Consider the following 16014-nt stretch of genomic DNA (forward strand, 5'->3'; position numbering starts at 1 on the left):
TTTTTTCTCAGAATTGCAAGTTTCTATTTTTGTATTTTAGGTCTTTGTGATTTGTGAAATAAAAAGTCAAAATGAATTAAAAAAAAAATTTTGTTTAGTTTTTTTTTTTATAACTTCTCACATTGTATGACACATTTTTTAAAGTCAATGCATTTATTTTACTTTAAATATTGTAAAATATTGTGGTTCGCAACCTATTTTACTTCTGTAATCTGTTATAAAAAAAAATCAAATACATATTTATCATGACATTTATTCAGTAATATCCATAACTATTACACAGTGATTATAATGGAAGTTTCATCCCCATCCATGTCTTGCACTTCAGCCTCAAAACAAAACCACATGGGATCAGCTGTGCAGAAATAACACTAAGTGTAGCTACTGTGTGAAACACTGTTTTACCTCACCGTGTCCTGTCTCCTGCAGTGTGGTCATATTCTATGACCTTGATATCCACAAAGCAGTTGCACAGAAAAACAAAAACATAAAGTAAACTGCTCGCACACACATTGTTGGCTTTCACTGTTTTGTATAGTTACATTTCATTTTTTTTAAACTGGATTTGATCCTAAGTTACTTAATTATATAAATTGGCATTATATTTAAATTTACAGTGCACTTGATCAAACGTTCATACAAATGGTGTCCCATCTTAGCACAGTGTGTCTCTCACTTCCAGACTTTGACAATGCCATCTCTAGAGGAGGTGACTATAAAGCCCTGGGTGGTCTGGAAAGTGGCAATATCAGTAATGATGTCATGGTGACCCACAGGAAGGGATTCTGGGCCCCGGCGGGGTGTGTCCTCAGTGGATCCGCTCTTCTGTTTACTGTGGATCTCCTGGGGAGGTTAAAGGGAGACGGAAGTGAAGATCAGCTAAATATAAATGTGCAGAAAATCAGATGGAAATGAGCTTCAGACCTGTACTACTTCTGTTCCTTCTATGATCTTGCGGTTGTAGAACACAGAAGGGCAGTGAAGAGAGTCATTTGCACAACCTGCAACGATGTATGACCTCTCAGGGTAGGCCAAATCCCAAAACCTGCAGATAGCATACAGAACACAATCTGCACATGGCCTCATAATCTTGGGATGTAAAACTTTTGCGCCTAGCTTTATGAAATTTAAACTTGGTTGTGTTCGAATCCATCTATCCATGTAAAATCTAAAACAAATTCAGCTGAGCTTTGGATATATTTGATGACTTTATGGAGAAAAAAAAAAGTAGAAAATTGCTCTGGAGCTAACGGATTAACATTAAACTGCAAAGGATTGTGGGATAGCATCGGTGGCCAAGGATACATATCTGAGGTGTCTTTAAAAAAATCATAGGCTAGGTCCACATAAATCTGAGTAAAATATCTGAAAACACACCATACATGGAATAATAATCAAATATTAATTTAATATTATTGAACAAGACTTGATGCCTTCTAACCTGTTAAATCAGAACACCTCAACAGTGATAGTTTGCTAATTAGCCATACCTGATTCTCATGTCAGATCCAGCTGTAAGTAGGAGTGGGTTGCCATCAGCAGGGCTGCAGTATATCCCATGAACACTGTGAGGAGAGGGCTGTAGAGGACAACAGATTCCAGTGTAATGGTGGAAGGTAGGTCTGATTGAAGTTATTCTTTATTGTGAACTTGTATTGTGATGCAAAAGTGACAACATAACATACCTGCATCTCTGAAAGCGGAGGGGCAGAGCTAGCCCACAGGGTGAACTTCCTGTCTCCAGTCTCCATGTCCCACATGGACACCTCATTGTTACCTTGGACAGCTGAGAATGAGAAAAACCTTTATGAACAAACTCTATTTTCTATATTTATAATCTTTTTTTATTTTAAGAAATTAATCATTTTATTCTGAAAGGTTATATTAAATGCATCAAAAGTGACATTATAAAAAAAAATCAAATAATGTTCTTTTAAACTTTCTAATCATCAGAACAACTGCTTTCAACATTGATAATCAGAAATGTTTCTTGAGCATCAAATAAGAATACAAATTAGCATAACAATATTCGAATTAATTCTTGTGGTGTAATGGCTGCTGAAAATTCAGCTTTCCATCAGAGGGATAAATTACATTTTAAAACATATCAAAATAGAAAACAGTTATTTTAAACTATAATAATATTTCAAAATATTGCGGTTCCAAATTTATAGTAATATTTTCAAAATACTATACTGTATTTTTGGTAAATTAAATGTAGCCTTGGTAAGCATAAGAGACTTTTCACCTGCAATGACGGAGGACTGGTAGAGTGGATGCATCAGCAGGCGTCTGATTCGAGCTCGGGCTGGGTGGGAGTGGCTGGAAATTGGTAACTGAAACCGCATATCCCAGCATGCCATTGTTCCATTACTTGTGCCTATGTCAGTAAGACATAAGATAAATCCCAGCTTGAAAGAGCAAACCTAATTTATCAAATCACTATCATAATACAAGAATGTGCTGAAAACATTCTTCTGTAATTTGGGTTTTGATTGGCACACATTTCCGGTTTACTTGCTTGTACATCACCTACACAATGCACTCTTACCCACACACAGCCAACACTGGTGCATGTCCACTGCAAAGGAAGTGACGAGGCCTAGGCGCAGGTCATGGCGGAGGGTCCAGGCATTACTATTGCTGCGGAGGTCCCAACCCACCAAATAGCCATTCACAGTGGCGTAGGCCAGAACCGTCTGCGCCCCTGAGTTAAAGTGATGTACATCCACCGCACAGCCCTCATCCTTTGGATCCAGGAACCTGGAAAAGACTCAGTGGCTTACTGATCTGACTGCTTGAGTGACACTGACCTCAGTGTGATGGTCTTGATTTACTCATTTGTACCGTTGTATGGAGGCACACAAATTTGGGATGCTACAAGTAGAGAAAGTAGTTACAGAATATGACATTCACACACCTGGTCTGACATGGCTGGAATTTGGGTGATTTGGGTGGCTTGTTTGCCTCAACTGCAAGAAGCTGGATGGAACCATTATCTGATGCAACAGCAAGGTAATGTGACCCCTGACAAAAGGTCAGTGTTTTCACATGGCCTCCAATCCGTGAATACGTAAGCACAGACCTGAAATAATCACTTTTTCAATCATCCCAGTTCACATTACAGGAAAACAACAACCTAGACGATTCAGAGACATTGTATAGATATTAAATACCGTGTGGTGGTCGTCTTGCCCTCCATTTTCTGGCTGTCCCAAATCTTTACAGTTCCATCATTGGAGCATGTAGCAAAGATTGAGTGCTCGTCGGAGACTCTGATTCGGTTCACGGCAGATTTGTGCTCATGGAGATGAGCCACTAGAAGACCTTTAGGATGCCACCCTGCAATGTAACCGCTACAGTTACCAAAGTGGAAATAACACACACTAGAAAACACACTCTAGAATAACCTCAATCAACTCATTTAAAGTAGTTCAACCACCCTTTTCAAAAAGCAGCTAGTTACACTATAACCCACTAACAAAAAGTAAATTAATGTAGCAATTTCTTTTCAAATAACTTCATGATATTCAGAATTGGGATGGGGGTGGCTTTGAGTCAAAAAGGATGAGATCACATTCTAAAAATGCCATTTTAAATTTAAAATGAAAAAAAAACTGATCAGCTGCAGATGATTTTTGTACAAGATCTAACAAGCAGAGTCTAGACAGCCACAGAATGTATTAGCGAGGTGACATGACTGCTGTACCTGGCAGTGGAGGCCTGCTCTCCCATTCTGCACTCTCCATCATCTGTTTGGCCATGCGCTCTGCATTGCATTGCTCTCTTTTCTGCTGCACCAGCTGCTGTAGCTCTGCCTTGCATGTGGTGATGCGCCGTTGGTACGTGGACGCTCCAGTTACAGACTGTACCACTTGAATATTAGGGAGAGCTGCTGTTTTCCTGGGTTGCATGGCTCCACCTTCAGGAATCTGCAGATGAAGAGCAATGGGGAGCGGTTTAAGAGTTTAGTCTTTTATCATTATTATTTAGGAACAACATGCTAATACAGTTAGTCTGGGAAAATCCAGCACATTCCAGCATGTCTGTGCAAACATGACGGAACATATCAGACGACTGATGATCTAAACCCTTAACGACTACAAAGCTACAGCATGGACAAATGCACACTAAAAAAGATGCCGATGAATGGAGAGGAGAGAAAGAGCAGGGGAGGGATGATAGCACTCTGTCGGCTCAGCAGTCGACCCGGGCTGAATATGGAACATGAGGGAGGTTAAGAGTCCGTAAGGAACTCTCAGCTCGCAGGCGCTCTCCGGCCAGAGTTCCGTTGGGCTCCCCACCAACACTCAGAACTAGAACATTAGGTACCGTCGAGGGCGTCTGCGCCAAGCTGGGAGGGTCCAGAGAACCAAACATGCTCTTCCACTCTTCATTCAAGTTGGAGTCCTGTTTCATATGTTTGCGAGCTGCCAAAAGAGAAAGACAATTGACCCATTTTAAAAGTGGTTTTGATAGAAGATTCATTTCTGGTTTATAAAACACTTGATACTCAGTAAAAGTGTTAACAGTAATCAAAGTTCAGTTTAGTCATCACAGTCACACAGTTTGTAAGTTAATTAAAATTAGTTCCAAAAGTCAATATTTTAATAAAACAGAAGCAAACAGAAAAAAAACTGCACTAGGGGACTCTACAATAATCACTAAGAACTAAGAGATATGAACCAAGAGAAAACATTACCGTCTACAGCCGCGAGAGGGCGCTCTATGCTGCCAGAAATGCTGCTCAGTGCTCCTGTAGCATACACTGAGCAGCATAGAGCGCCCTCTCGCGGCTGTAGACGGTAATTTTTTCTCTTGGTTCTTGGTTCTAAATAAATGCGACTTATAGTCCAGTGCGACTGATATATGTTTTTTTTCCTCGTCATGACGTATTTTTGGACTGATGCGACTTATACTCAGGTGCGACTTATAGTCCGAAAAATACGGTAAATATATATTTATTCATGGGAAAGGGGTCCCTTGCAAAGTGATATCTGATCATACAAATGATTATATCTGGTCATATCTGACCATCACATTTGGGAGACCTGATTTGATGCAACCTACTGCTTCCATTGCTACTAGGAAATCGATGAAAAATAAAAGAAATTGCATACACCACCATTTAAATGGTTGGGGTCAGCAAGACTTTGAAATGTTTTTGGAAAAAGTCTCACAAAGGCTGCATTCATTTGATTAAAAATACAATAAAATCAGTAATTTTACAATTAAGATGATATAATGTTATAATAAAAGTAAAATGGAAACCATGGAAAAACCCTGAAAATAACCCAAGAAAAAACACATCTTAAGTACACGATAACATATGTGGACTATGAACGATTAATTGGCGCTTTGAACGATTACATATTGTTGCCATCTGTAATTGTAATCGCAATTAGAAATTTGATCAAATTGTGCAGCCATACTGAGCACTCTGAAAGTTAACTCCCACTGGTTTGTAACAAACTGACTGCAACAAAGCATTATTAGCCAACATGAGCTGCCGTGCAAAACAAAGTGGATCTATCCACATTACATCTGCCTGTTAACGTGAAATCTCTGAGTTAGTCAAAGCTTTAAATAGAGCTCCGCTGCATGAGACCTAAACAATCTACCAGAGGCAGAAGGGACGAAGTCTGTAAACAAATAAAAATAAAATACATTCATTTTAAATGGTGACACAATGACATAAGAAGCATACATATATCCTCAAATAACAGTAGATTTGAATGCAGAAAGAGTGTCGTCCACCTCTTTTGTCCTCAGACTCCTGCTTAGGCTTGATGAGGTCCACCTGTCGGCCGGTGATGCCCAGTGTACCGAGATCAATGACTCCGCTGTGGGCTCCATCACTCAAGTGGCTCTGGTCTATGATGTTGGCTTTGGCCTTGTTGGACTTTAGCATGAAGTCTTTCAGAGCTAAGAGCTTGTCCTCCTCAGCCTCTGTCATTCCCTAAAGGGAATCAAATGATAACAGCTTAACTTGATTTATACAAGTGTGACATGAGGCAAAATGCCTTATTGTTCCTGAAATAACCCTTTTATTAACCAACCATTGCTCAGGACTTGGGTTATGGCCAGGGCTATGGCTTTTCATAACTGAAATGTTGTTCTAAAACAAAGTAGTTATTTCCTCACTTAAAAATAAGGAAATTGGAACAAGCAGCCATATAAACTCGTGAAGACGATAAAACTTAAATAAAATTACTAAATAGTAATAAAAAATAATAAAAAACATGAAACTAATTTTACTCCTGACCTGTGAAAGAAGTTTCTTAAGCAGCTGGGCAATTGCGGGATCCTCAGGATCAGGGCATTCTGGGATGGAGCCGTTGCGCTTTTTTTGGCGGAGTAACAGGTGTCGGAATAGACTTCCAATGTCTTTGGAACGCAGTGCATAGTCAAAGATGGAGCGACTTACAGGCTCTTTCAGCACACTGAGCAACACAATCTCCTTATCAATCTGTCCAAAGGCAAAAAGAGAGTTCGTCTAATATGAAAATTGTCATTTACTCGCCCTCATGTCCTTCCAAACCTGTATAACTTCCTTTCTTCCACAAAATGCAAAGGATAATTTCATTCAGAGTGGTTGTGACTAAACACCTGTATAATAGGCTGTGTGATGAAAGGGTTGAGATGGGGCATGAGTTTGCAGTAGACGTCAGCGATGTTTAGGTGCTGAGCGACAACGGTGATGAAACCCACGGCTCCATAGCGGATCCACAGATTGGGGTGACACAAGAAAGGAGCTGTGGGACAATAACATTTTAAATAAAAAATTATACACCATAATTATTAAGCATATTATAAAATGACATACAAAAGAACAATATCTCTTACCAATATCACTGACAAACTCGTAGATGTGAGGTTTCTGCAGTAGCCCAAGCTGACACATGCAAGTTAGAGCATTGAGAGCTTTATAAATGACAAACTCCTCAGCATCACTCAGGCCTTGCTGCAGAAGAGGCTTCAGGATGGAGGAACTCTGCCAGCCCACATATGCTGCTACACCTGCAGGGAGGAGATTTGGTTAAATGTTGCAAAAGACTGTCTGATATTATATGAAGTGATGTGACGGCAACCTACCTACAATGCTGTCAAAGAAAGCTCCACGGAGGTGCCAGTCGTTCTTGTCGTTGAGGAAGGTGATCATGTGGGAGAGAAGGACATCATTGGCTTTCTGCCTGCCAAAGAACACGCAGAGGCGCGTGATGCCATTCTCCATCAGCGTCTGTTTAATGATGTTCTCAGGGTCGCTCAGTAAAGTCACCACCTTCTGCTGAACCATCTCATGCAAGGCCTGCAGCTCTTTAGACAAGGGATGGATCATATCCACAGTATTTTAATGACAGCATTAGAATGTTTCCATGCAAGTTGTTTATTACTGAAGTGCATAAAGTGGGATCTTACATTTTGGATTTAACTTTCTTTTAAGACTACTATAAAAGTGAGATTTTATTGAAGGACAAACATGAAGGACAAACATGAACATGAAAATACCTGAATCATAGTTTTCATTGGGGTGAAGCGTTTCTTCTGTTTCTTCCCCATTGAGGTCTTGTTCAGAGCTCAAATTATTCTCCTGCACCAGCTCCAGAAAACGCAGTGCGGTCTCAGCCAAATGTGCTATGTTCTCTATAATATATAGTTCATATCTTTTAGGGTTGATTTATTTTATTTTGAATTTTATTTTGACAAATGTCTTATCACCCAGGTTTTTTTATTATCAAAAATACAGCAAAAACATTTTCAATTGTTCTTACAATTTAAAACCATTTTATATTATATTTTAAATTGTAAACTGTAAAATATTACATTACAAAATGTAAAAGTGTATTAGCTTTCACTTTTGTGCAATTTAATGCATCCTTACAGAATAAGAGTATGAATTGTCACTACAAAAATCTTACTGAATCCATACTTTTAAACAGTAATATAATGAATTATATTAAATTATGAAAATATGTTTTAAGTCATTTTAAAATGGCTTTCACAATCCATTTCACTTCTGTGACTTAAGAAATATCAAAGAATTTCCTATTTAAAAGATGTAATTTCTCAAATTATTTGTTTTATTTAAAATCAATGACTGACTGGATTGTGAAAACTATTAACACATATAAAAAGGCCATTTTAGACTAGACAATTTAGAAACAATTCATTCAGGCATTAGTAGTAGAATACCTGCATAAGCAAGTCTGACAATTGTGGCTTCATCTTGGGCCAAGTGTGCAATCCCAGGTAAAATGTATTCTGGGTAGATATTGACATCATTGCGAGGAACCTCCTTGACCAGTGCCAGGACTTTAGTCAGTGTGCGTACAGCCTCAGCCCTGACCCGTGGCATAGAGTCATTACAGAAGTGCAGTAAGTAAGGTGTAATCCTGTCCAGCACAATCTCCACATTCAGCCGGCCTGCCAGATGAAGAATCAGCTCCAGCGCTGCCAGCTTGGAGTCACAGAAACGCAGTGTCTGAAGACAGGATGTAATCACTGACACCAGCACCACCAGCCCTTGCTCCTTGGATGAACTAAGCTCTTGAGATGCCTTCTCCTGTTTTTCAGTCTTCCCCGTCTGCCCGACACTGCACAGGTTATTGAGGATGTTCTCCAGGTTCTTACGAATCACTAACACCCTTTCGTCAGCCGACTGGAAGGTTTCCTTGGCAAACTGTGCCATGTAGGGCTGAAGGAAGGTATAGAAAATTTCTGGGAAAGCTTTGCCTCGCTGCTGCTTTAGATATTCTTCAGCTGTCAGACGTTTTTCCGGTTCTCGCTGCACCATTTGTGCCACCTGCATAGAGTGGATGAAATTATACAGAGTACTACCTAATATCTATGTGTTATTATATAATGTTTTAAATAAATCACACTACCATTCAAAAGATTAGGTATTCTATGCAGCAAACTGCATATTAGAATAATTTATGAAAGATCATGTGACACAGAAGCCCACAGGAATGGCTGCTGAAAATACATATTTGCCATCACGGGAATTTATTCAATTAAAAAATATATTAAAATAGAAAAGTTATTTTGAACTGTAATAATATTTCACAATATTTCCGCCTTTTACTGTATTTCTGCTCAAAGAAAAGCAGTCTCCGTAAGCTAAAGAGAATTCAAAACATTTTCAAGAAACACTTACAATCCCAAACTTTTGAATGGTAGTTTAATCATTTGTAAAAGCTAAAGTGAAATTAATATACAGTATCAAATCTCATAAGAAAAGAAATGCTACCAGTTCTCTAATACTGCGATCTTCGATTTTCATCAGCACTTGTTCGGTTTGGAAAAGTCCTTTACGGTAAGCCAGCAGTTGTGAGAGGTCGAAGAGTGGGACACCCTCTGTAAACAACTCTGCAATCACACAGCCTATCAAAAGAAAAATACAAAAAAGATCTTGTCATATTAATGCATCAGCTTTAAGTAAACAAAAAATAATATAATGGTGATAGATACCAGCTGAGAAAATGTCCATGGGCTGCTTGAGTTCTCCCCTGGTCCTCTGGCTATTGCTGGAGAGATCCACAAGTGGAGTTGTCTGGTCACTTTCTGTGGCGAACATGCTGCCATCCACAAATCTCTCTGGTGCAATGTAGCATGTTCTCCTCCTGGACGTGTCAAAGAAGTAGTTGAAATCTGCAGGGTTGTCTTCAGGTAAGTATGTAGGTTTAAAACTAGCAAAGTCTGTGAGAAGCACCCAGTTCCAGCTCGTCACCATAACATTCTCTGTTTTAATATCACCATGACGCACACCAGATTTATGGGCCTGGTCCACAGCATTGAGGAGCTGGAAGGCGATCCACTTCTTCTCCACATTGTTGAGGAACGGTCGCGTACTGATACGGTCATACAAGTTATCCCGAACATATTGTCGAAATAGTATGGCTGCTTTCTCGGTTAGTGTGGCTTTTTGAAAAGGCAGACAGTTCTGACAGGAGGGCAGTCTGATTTTCAGCTCCTCCAGCTCTTGTTTGTAGCTGATTAGGGGCAGAGAGGGGTCCTGGATTGCAAAGACTTTAACCACAACCAATCCCTCGCTATGTTTCGCCCGGGCCACTTTGAAAAACCGTGTACTGCCCAGACTTTTGTCATATTCATAATCATGGATGTCAGAGAAGTAACTGTCCACTGAAAGAATCTGTGATGGAGCAATTCCAGCCAGCTGGTTCCCCATCTCGATGGACCAGAGATGGTTGTCCTCAAAGACAAATGTCTATGACAGAGAGAGAGATATGGTTCAGCACTTTATTCAAAAAATCTGATTTATCTTAAAATAATTACTAATAATTGGAGTAGATACATGTAAAGTTTTGTCATATATTAAGGTTAATCATCAAATTCAGTATACAGTATTCTTCACAAACAGTGTCATGAGACCTAAAATGCTGCATCATATCTGTTAGCAATGCTACAAAACATAATACTGCAAATATTTACATTATTGCAATTTTCTCTCGATATAAGTTGGCAGCTATAACGTTCTATGTCACACACATGTGCGTATTTATTGTTTGTTTAGAGCACTTTTCTCAAAATAAACGGCTGTTTACCTGATTCTTTGAGCCCTGCGCGCTGTCAACTAACCGACTGGTTAGCAAGAGTTGTTTCCTCCCACCTTACACAAAATGACATTCTACATTTTGCACAAGTTAAAATGAACGTTACTAATAAACATGTCAAATCATACGAACGATACAACATACAGACATTTACTTAAAAGAGCCGCTTCGTTTGTTATTATGTCCTAGGAGTGAACCAGAGGCGTGCGTCTCCATTGGCTGATCTGAGATCTGTTCCTCAGCTCAATAGCAATATGCTATTGGATGAAATGCCTCACGTGTCTGATCCCAGATCAGCCAGCAAACCGGAAACCGGAAGAGATCATTCTGGGTTTTCAGACTTTAGTTTTGTCCTTGCAATGCGTCAGAGGCTTTACTGAATGCGACTTTTATTTGTTTATTCGCATGTTTTGACATTGTTAAAGCACGCTTTCTCTCTAAAAAAAAATATTTGTTTCTTTTGACGCCATGGCACTGTTCAGAGGATTGACTGTGTTAAATCGAGTTTCTCCAAACAAGTATTTCACACCAGCACGAGTAAGGATTCAATGTTGTCCATGCGCACTTAGATTTTGTGCATGTATTTACAATTTAGTTTCTAAATCTCATAAAATACTGCTAAAATAAAGTAATTTCTTTACCTTAAACTTTAGGTAAATAAAACCATATATAAAATATAAGGTTGTACCTTTAAGTCTGCATTTTAGAGAATTTAAATAGCTTGCAAAGTGTGTTATATTTGGTTGAAATTATCTCGTTTAATTGTAATATGTGCACTGAATGGGGAAATCGTGTCTTCCAAACTTGATTTTTCAATTGAGACGTATTGCATGAATTAGAATGTATAATTATCTAGCTTAAGTAGAAATTGTTTACATTGGCATTGTCCTGATGACCTCTCACCCATTTTCTATTTATAATAGCTACTATTTATTCCTGACTGAGTTCATTTATAAAAACAAAATGACCCTCTTTGCATCCTTTAACAGATGTTTAGAAATGGGACAAACACTTTATACCAGAGCGGTCCTCAAGCTAGATTCTTCCCACCTTCTGAAAGTGTTATGCTTCTACCAGGAACTTACAAAAACAAAGTGGCCTTCATCACTGGAGGAGGAACGGGACTCGGAAAAGCCATGACCACCACTCTGTCTTCACTGGGAGCGGAGTGCGTGATAGCCAGCAGGTTAGTTATCTCATTACAATTAAAAAGTATTAAGCAGCACAATTGTGTCCAACATTGATAGTAAGAAATGTTTCCTGAGCACCAAATCAGAATATTAGAATGATTTATGAAGGATCATGTGACACAGAAGACTGCATTGATTGCTGCTGAAAATTCAGCTTTGCTCTCATAGGAATAAATTACATTTTATTTATTTATTTTTGTTCTACTATTATTGTTTTTTACTGTAATTCTGATCAAATAAATGCACCATGTTGAGCATAAGGGACTTACTTTTACCTCAGACACATTCAATTCTTGAATAAAAGCTAATGTACCATACAAGCAAAGCTGAAAGCTTGAATCAATTTGAATTAGAGTGATTATTTGTGTTAAGTCTTCTGTCATCACACCACATCCAGAAATCTTGAAATTTTGAAGAAAACAGCAGATGAGATCTCACAACAGACAGGAAACAAGGTACCTCTGCTTTATAAAGTCTATGCAAACAGTGTTATATTCTTACAGCAATTCAGATTATGGTAAATAACTTGTTTTCATCCTCCTAGAGTTTGATAAATGTCTTCATGTTTCAGGTCCATGCCGTCCAGTGTAATGTTAGAGACCATGCTTCAGTGGAGGCAGCTGTTAACCAGCTTGTCAATGATGTCGGCCTGCCTGATGTAGGTTTAGGTCTCCATCTGAACAGCAGTGATGCAATAGATTAAGCCAAATACACAAAACTATTTCTGATATTCATTGTTAACCCACAGGTAGTGATAAACAATGCTGCTGGAAACTTCATTTCTCCGTCAGAAAAGCTTTCCCCCAATGCCTGGAGAACCATCACTGACATAGTGCTGAATGGCACTGCGTATGTCACGCTAGACATCGGGAAACGCCTCATCAAAGCTGAGAAAGGTTATTATTATTTTTATTGAGATGTAGCAAAGTAGTTCAACTTTTAATTAAGATAGAAATATAGGTTACCGTTACAAACAGTAGAGCATAACTCTAGCAATGCTGAGGTAATAGGTTTGATTACCAGGGAATGCATGAACAGATAAAAAATGTGCACCTGGAATGCAATGTAAGTCTCTTTCTGGATAAACGCTTCTGCAATATGCATAAATGCATGAAACGGTTGTTAAGATAGTTTGAATGGAAGTGGTTGAGTTAAAGTACATAACCACTAGAGGGCAGTGAGAGCAAATAAATAAATAAAAGTCTTACAGAGTACACAAGTCACTGATATTCTGCTGTGTTTGTATCAACAAATCAGCATATAAGAATCATTTCTAAAGAGTCATGGGTGCTGAAAATTCAGCTTTGCCACATATTTTATGTAATTTATGGGAAATAAATGGGAAATAGTTGTCTTAAATTGTAATGATATTTCCCAATATAATTGTTTTACTGTGATTTTGATCAAATAAATGCAGCCTTGGACTGCACAAGAGATGTATGGTTGTGTAGATGATCCATGTTTTTTTTTCTTTTGCCCATTGTCTTGATGCTAAGTATGTGTGTGGGTTGACCTCCTCTTTTTGACCTCTTAGTGCTTCCTTGAACATTGTGATTACAGACTGTTCAATTACTCCACTAACTCGAAGTCCAAAGATAATATATTATTGATAACAAGTCTGACCTTCACGATACAGTGTGTTTTATCATCATCTCATTGTGTCACAGGTGATCTGAAGCCTAGTTTCGTCTCAATTGAGGCAGCAGAAATTTATAATCTTGTTGAATTTATTCATTTGAAGGTGCTGCGTTTCTGGCCATCACCACAATCTATGCTGAGAGTGGCTCAGGTTTTGTTGTGCCAAGTGCTGCTGCTAAAGCTGGAGTGGAGACGCTTTGCACGTATGTACTCTGTTACAATACAGACATGTTATTAGGTTATTAGGTGTTACTTTTGAGAATCAGGTCCTCCCCTCCAGGGGATCTTGATCCCCTCCCCTTAAGGAGTGTAAAATATGCCGAAAATACAACAGGGGGAGGTGAACAGCACACTATCTAACTGATGATTCTGATCAGTTGCTCATTAATAATATAATCTATGCTTAAATGTTTAGTTCAATGACAGGATTTATATATTTATGTTAATACATTTATTTATATATGATGCTACATATACATACATACACGCACACACACGCTACTTTATATATAATATATAAAGTAGAATTTTATATTTGTGTTATTTAGTAGTTAAGTATATTACTAATATTAAAATAGATTTTGAATCTTTTGTACTTTTTGGAATTTTTAATGTGTTTTCAGACTTTAGCTGTGTGATAAACCTAATGGAAAAAAATCTGTCTCAGAAAGATAATTGCAGTAGAAGCCGTGCTGGCCATGTCTTGATAAATAGGATGACCCCAAAAAGTGGGACAAATTTCAAGTAAATCAGAGCATGTGTAAAAGGTCTGACTGATTCCATCCACCCACAGGTCTCTGGCAGCAGAGTGGGGCAGATACGGCATGAGATTCAATATTATTCAACCAGGACCAATCAAAACCAAGGTAGTGTGCCAGTTTTTCTTTTTTTTTTTCTTTTTCATTGCTCTTCTCTGAACATGTTATCATCCAACCCTCAGTGCGTTCAGAGAGAAGTTGTGAAGTCCAGATTGTGAGTGAATCGGGTTTTCTATTCAGAACCAATTTGAATGATTGGTTTACAAATCAGACTGATCCAGTTCTTGAGTTCAACTCTGAATCAATCCAGTTTGGATTATTTTCAATCTTTAAAGCTTTTAAATTTTATGAAATCCATCTGAAAAAGGTGCTTTACAGTGACTCCTCCTGTATCTTTCTGAAGGGTGCCTTCAGCAGACTGGATCCCACTGGTGCGTTTGAGAAGTTGATGTTAGAGACTATAGCTGTGGGTCGCCTGGGAACTCCTGCAGAGATCGCCAATCTTGCCGCCTACCTCTGCAGCGATTATGCCAGCTGGGTATCAGGCGCAGTGAGTACGGTGACCTTGTGTGAAAAGTGCTTTGTCTCTCTGGGCGAGAGCTCACCTAGCATCATCCCCACAGGGCCTCTCCATTTACAGCCAAATGGAAACGGAGCCAAAGGCACACACTCCACCCCTCTTTCCCTCTCTGAGTATCTGAAGGAATTTTGTGAAGAATTAGAGAAAAAAATAGTGCTCTAGAGATCAATACGGAATTATATGGTCCGGCGCATTACTGTAATGGCCCTATACTTATAAAGTTAAGCAGCCCTGACAGGGCAGCTAATATGTTTTTCACAGTGAAAGACACATTTCCATCTCATATATCTCCTTTTTCTCACAGATCATTCGGATGGATGGTGGTGAATATGTCTCCCTTGCTGGCGAGTTTAATGGCTTGAAAAAGGTGATTCCCCCCACCCACCACCACCCTTAAAGTCAATCAATTAGCAATTTACAATGGGGTGTTTTTATGACTTTATTTATTATATGTTTACCTTGATTTTATTTTCTAGGTCACACAGGAGCAATGGGCCATTATGGAAGCAATGATCAGAAACACAAAAGGATCATAAACATCTGAAACAGCAGTAAAACTAATGACAGTTCTAATCTCAATCTCCCATTGTAGCACAGAGGATCATCTATTTTAAAATATGATTTTTAGATTGTGACTTAAATTGTCCTGGCACATACAAATATCCATCCAGTGACATGTTTATCACATTGAGGGCTATAATGAATTGTTGTGTGGAGTTTTTGAGGGGAATAGATATTGTGTACCTGTCTGCCATTTCTGCCTTAACAATCTATTGTAACAATTTCAGTTACATATACTGTAAACATGTAGGTTAAATTATTTCCTACACACTTCCCCTGTACTCTGGGATAGACTCCAGCATTCCTGCAATCCTAAGCATTTTGGAGGAAAGATGGTTACTGTCCGATTTGATAAATCCCACAAAAACATGTTTTGAGACGTTGTTGTGTTTAAAAGGATATAAAAACAATCTGCCTGACCTTTTATGGCAACATGTGTTAAAAGTCTTACAGTATCTTTCAACAGCCTTATGATCTAATGATGAAGTAGATATGATATTTTGGTATACATTAACTTGTTTCATGCTTAGAACTTCATTTTGTCGTAATCATATATATTCTGTAGAATAAATTCGGCCTTAATTTTTTGCATTATTCTTGTTTAATTATCAATTTGAGGAAATATATATATATATATATATATAAAGAGAAATAATTGATTTAATAACTGTATTTCTGAAGTTAATAATTGAAAGTGTTTTAAGCAGTTTTTA

At 38.4% G+C, this 16014-nt stretch overlaps 2 protein-coding genes across 3 annotated transcripts; one reads left to right on the forward strand and one right to left on the reverse strand.

The window, feature by feature from the left end:
• Nucleotides 1–528: 528 nt before the first annotated feature.
• Nucleotides 529–10225, reverse strand: LOC132103249 (phosphoinositide 3-kinase regulatory subunit 4-like). 2 transcript variants are annotated; one of them, XM_059508200.1, is made up of 20 exons: nucleotides 9472–10225; nucleotides 9251–9384; nucleotides 8194–8803; nucleotides 7510–7644; nucleotides 7096–7317; nucleotides 6847–7020; nucleotides 6610–6755; nucleotides 6266–6469; nucleotides 5758–5959; nucleotides 5622–5642; nucleotides 4333–4430; nucleotides 3710–3932; nucleotides 3177–3342; nucleotides 2921–3085; nucleotides 2552–2763; nucleotides 2249–2380; nucleotides 1686–1786; nucleotides 1491–1579; nucleotides 925–1045; nucleotides 529–843 (listed from the first exon to the last, which is right to left on the reverse strand). In XM_059508200.1, the coding sequence occupies exons 1-20, from the start codon at nucleotides 10187–10189 to the stop codon at nucleotides 673–675; spliced, it is 4044 nt and encodes a 1347-aa protein (XP_059364183.1). In that variant the 5' UTR covers nucleotides 10190–10225; the 3' UTR covers nucleotides 529–672. The 2 variants fall into 2 exon arrangements, with proteins under 2 accessions (XP_059364183.1, XP_059364184.1); XM_059508201.1 differs by lacking the exon at nucleotides 5622–5642.
• A 682-nt stretch (nucleotides 10226–10907) lies between these two features.
• LOC132103251 (2,4-dienoyl-CoA reductase [(3E)-enoyl-CoA-producing], mitochondrial-like) lies at nucleotides 10908–15833 on the forward strand. Its single transcript, XM_059508202.1, has 10 exons — nucleotides 10908–11111; nucleotides 11564–11760; nucleotides 12162–12219; nucleotides 12336–12422; nucleotides 12513–12660; nucleotides 13506–13605; nucleotides 14196–14268; nucleotides 14564–14710; nucleotides 15045–15107; nucleotides 15217–15833. The coding sequence occupies exons 1-10, from the start codon at nucleotides 11043–11045 to the stop codon at nucleotides 15274–15276; spliced, it is 1002 nt and encodes a 333-aa protein (XP_059364185.1). The 5' UTR covers nucleotides 10908–11042; the 3' UTR covers nucleotides 15277–15833.
• Nucleotides 15834–16014: the final 181 nt, after the last annotated feature.

Source organism: Carassius carassius, chromosome 24 (assembly GCF_963082965.1).
Source record: "Carassius carassius chromosome 24, fCarCar2.1, whole genome shotgun sequence".
In the NCBI taxonomy this organism is placed as follows: domain Eukaryota; kingdom Metazoa; phylum Chordata; class Actinopteri; order Cypriniformes; family Cyprinidae; genus Carassius; species Carassius carassius.

Excerpts from the sequence above, each read along its gene's own strand:
- LOC132103249 (XM_059508200.1), bottom strand. The coding sequence starts at position 10,189 with ATGGGGAACCAGCTGGCTGGAATTGCTCCATCACAGATTCTTTCAGTG. Across the intron at positions 7,021-7,095 it reads TTTCTTTGACAGCATTGTAG|GTGTAGCAGCATATGTGGGC; the intron begins GTAGGTTGCCGT and ends TCCTCCCTGCAG. Across the intron at positions 5,960-6,265 it reads TTAAGAAACTTCTTTCACAG|GGAATGACAGAGGCTGAGGA; the intron begins GTCAGGAGTAAA and ends GATTCCCTTTAG.
- LOC132103251 (XM_059508202.1), top strand. The coding sequence starts at position 11,043 with ATGGCACTGTTCAGAGGATTGACTGTGTTAAATCGAGTTTCTCCAAAC. Across the intron at positions 13,606-14,195 it reads GGAGTGGAGACGCTTTGCAC|GTCTCTGGCAGCAGAGTGGG; the intron begins GTATGTACTCTG and ends ATCCACCCACAG. Across the intron at positions 15,108-15,216 it reads AGTTTAATGGCTTGAAAAAG|GTCACACAGGAGCAATGGGC; the intron begins GTGATTCCCCCC and ends TTTATTTTCTAG.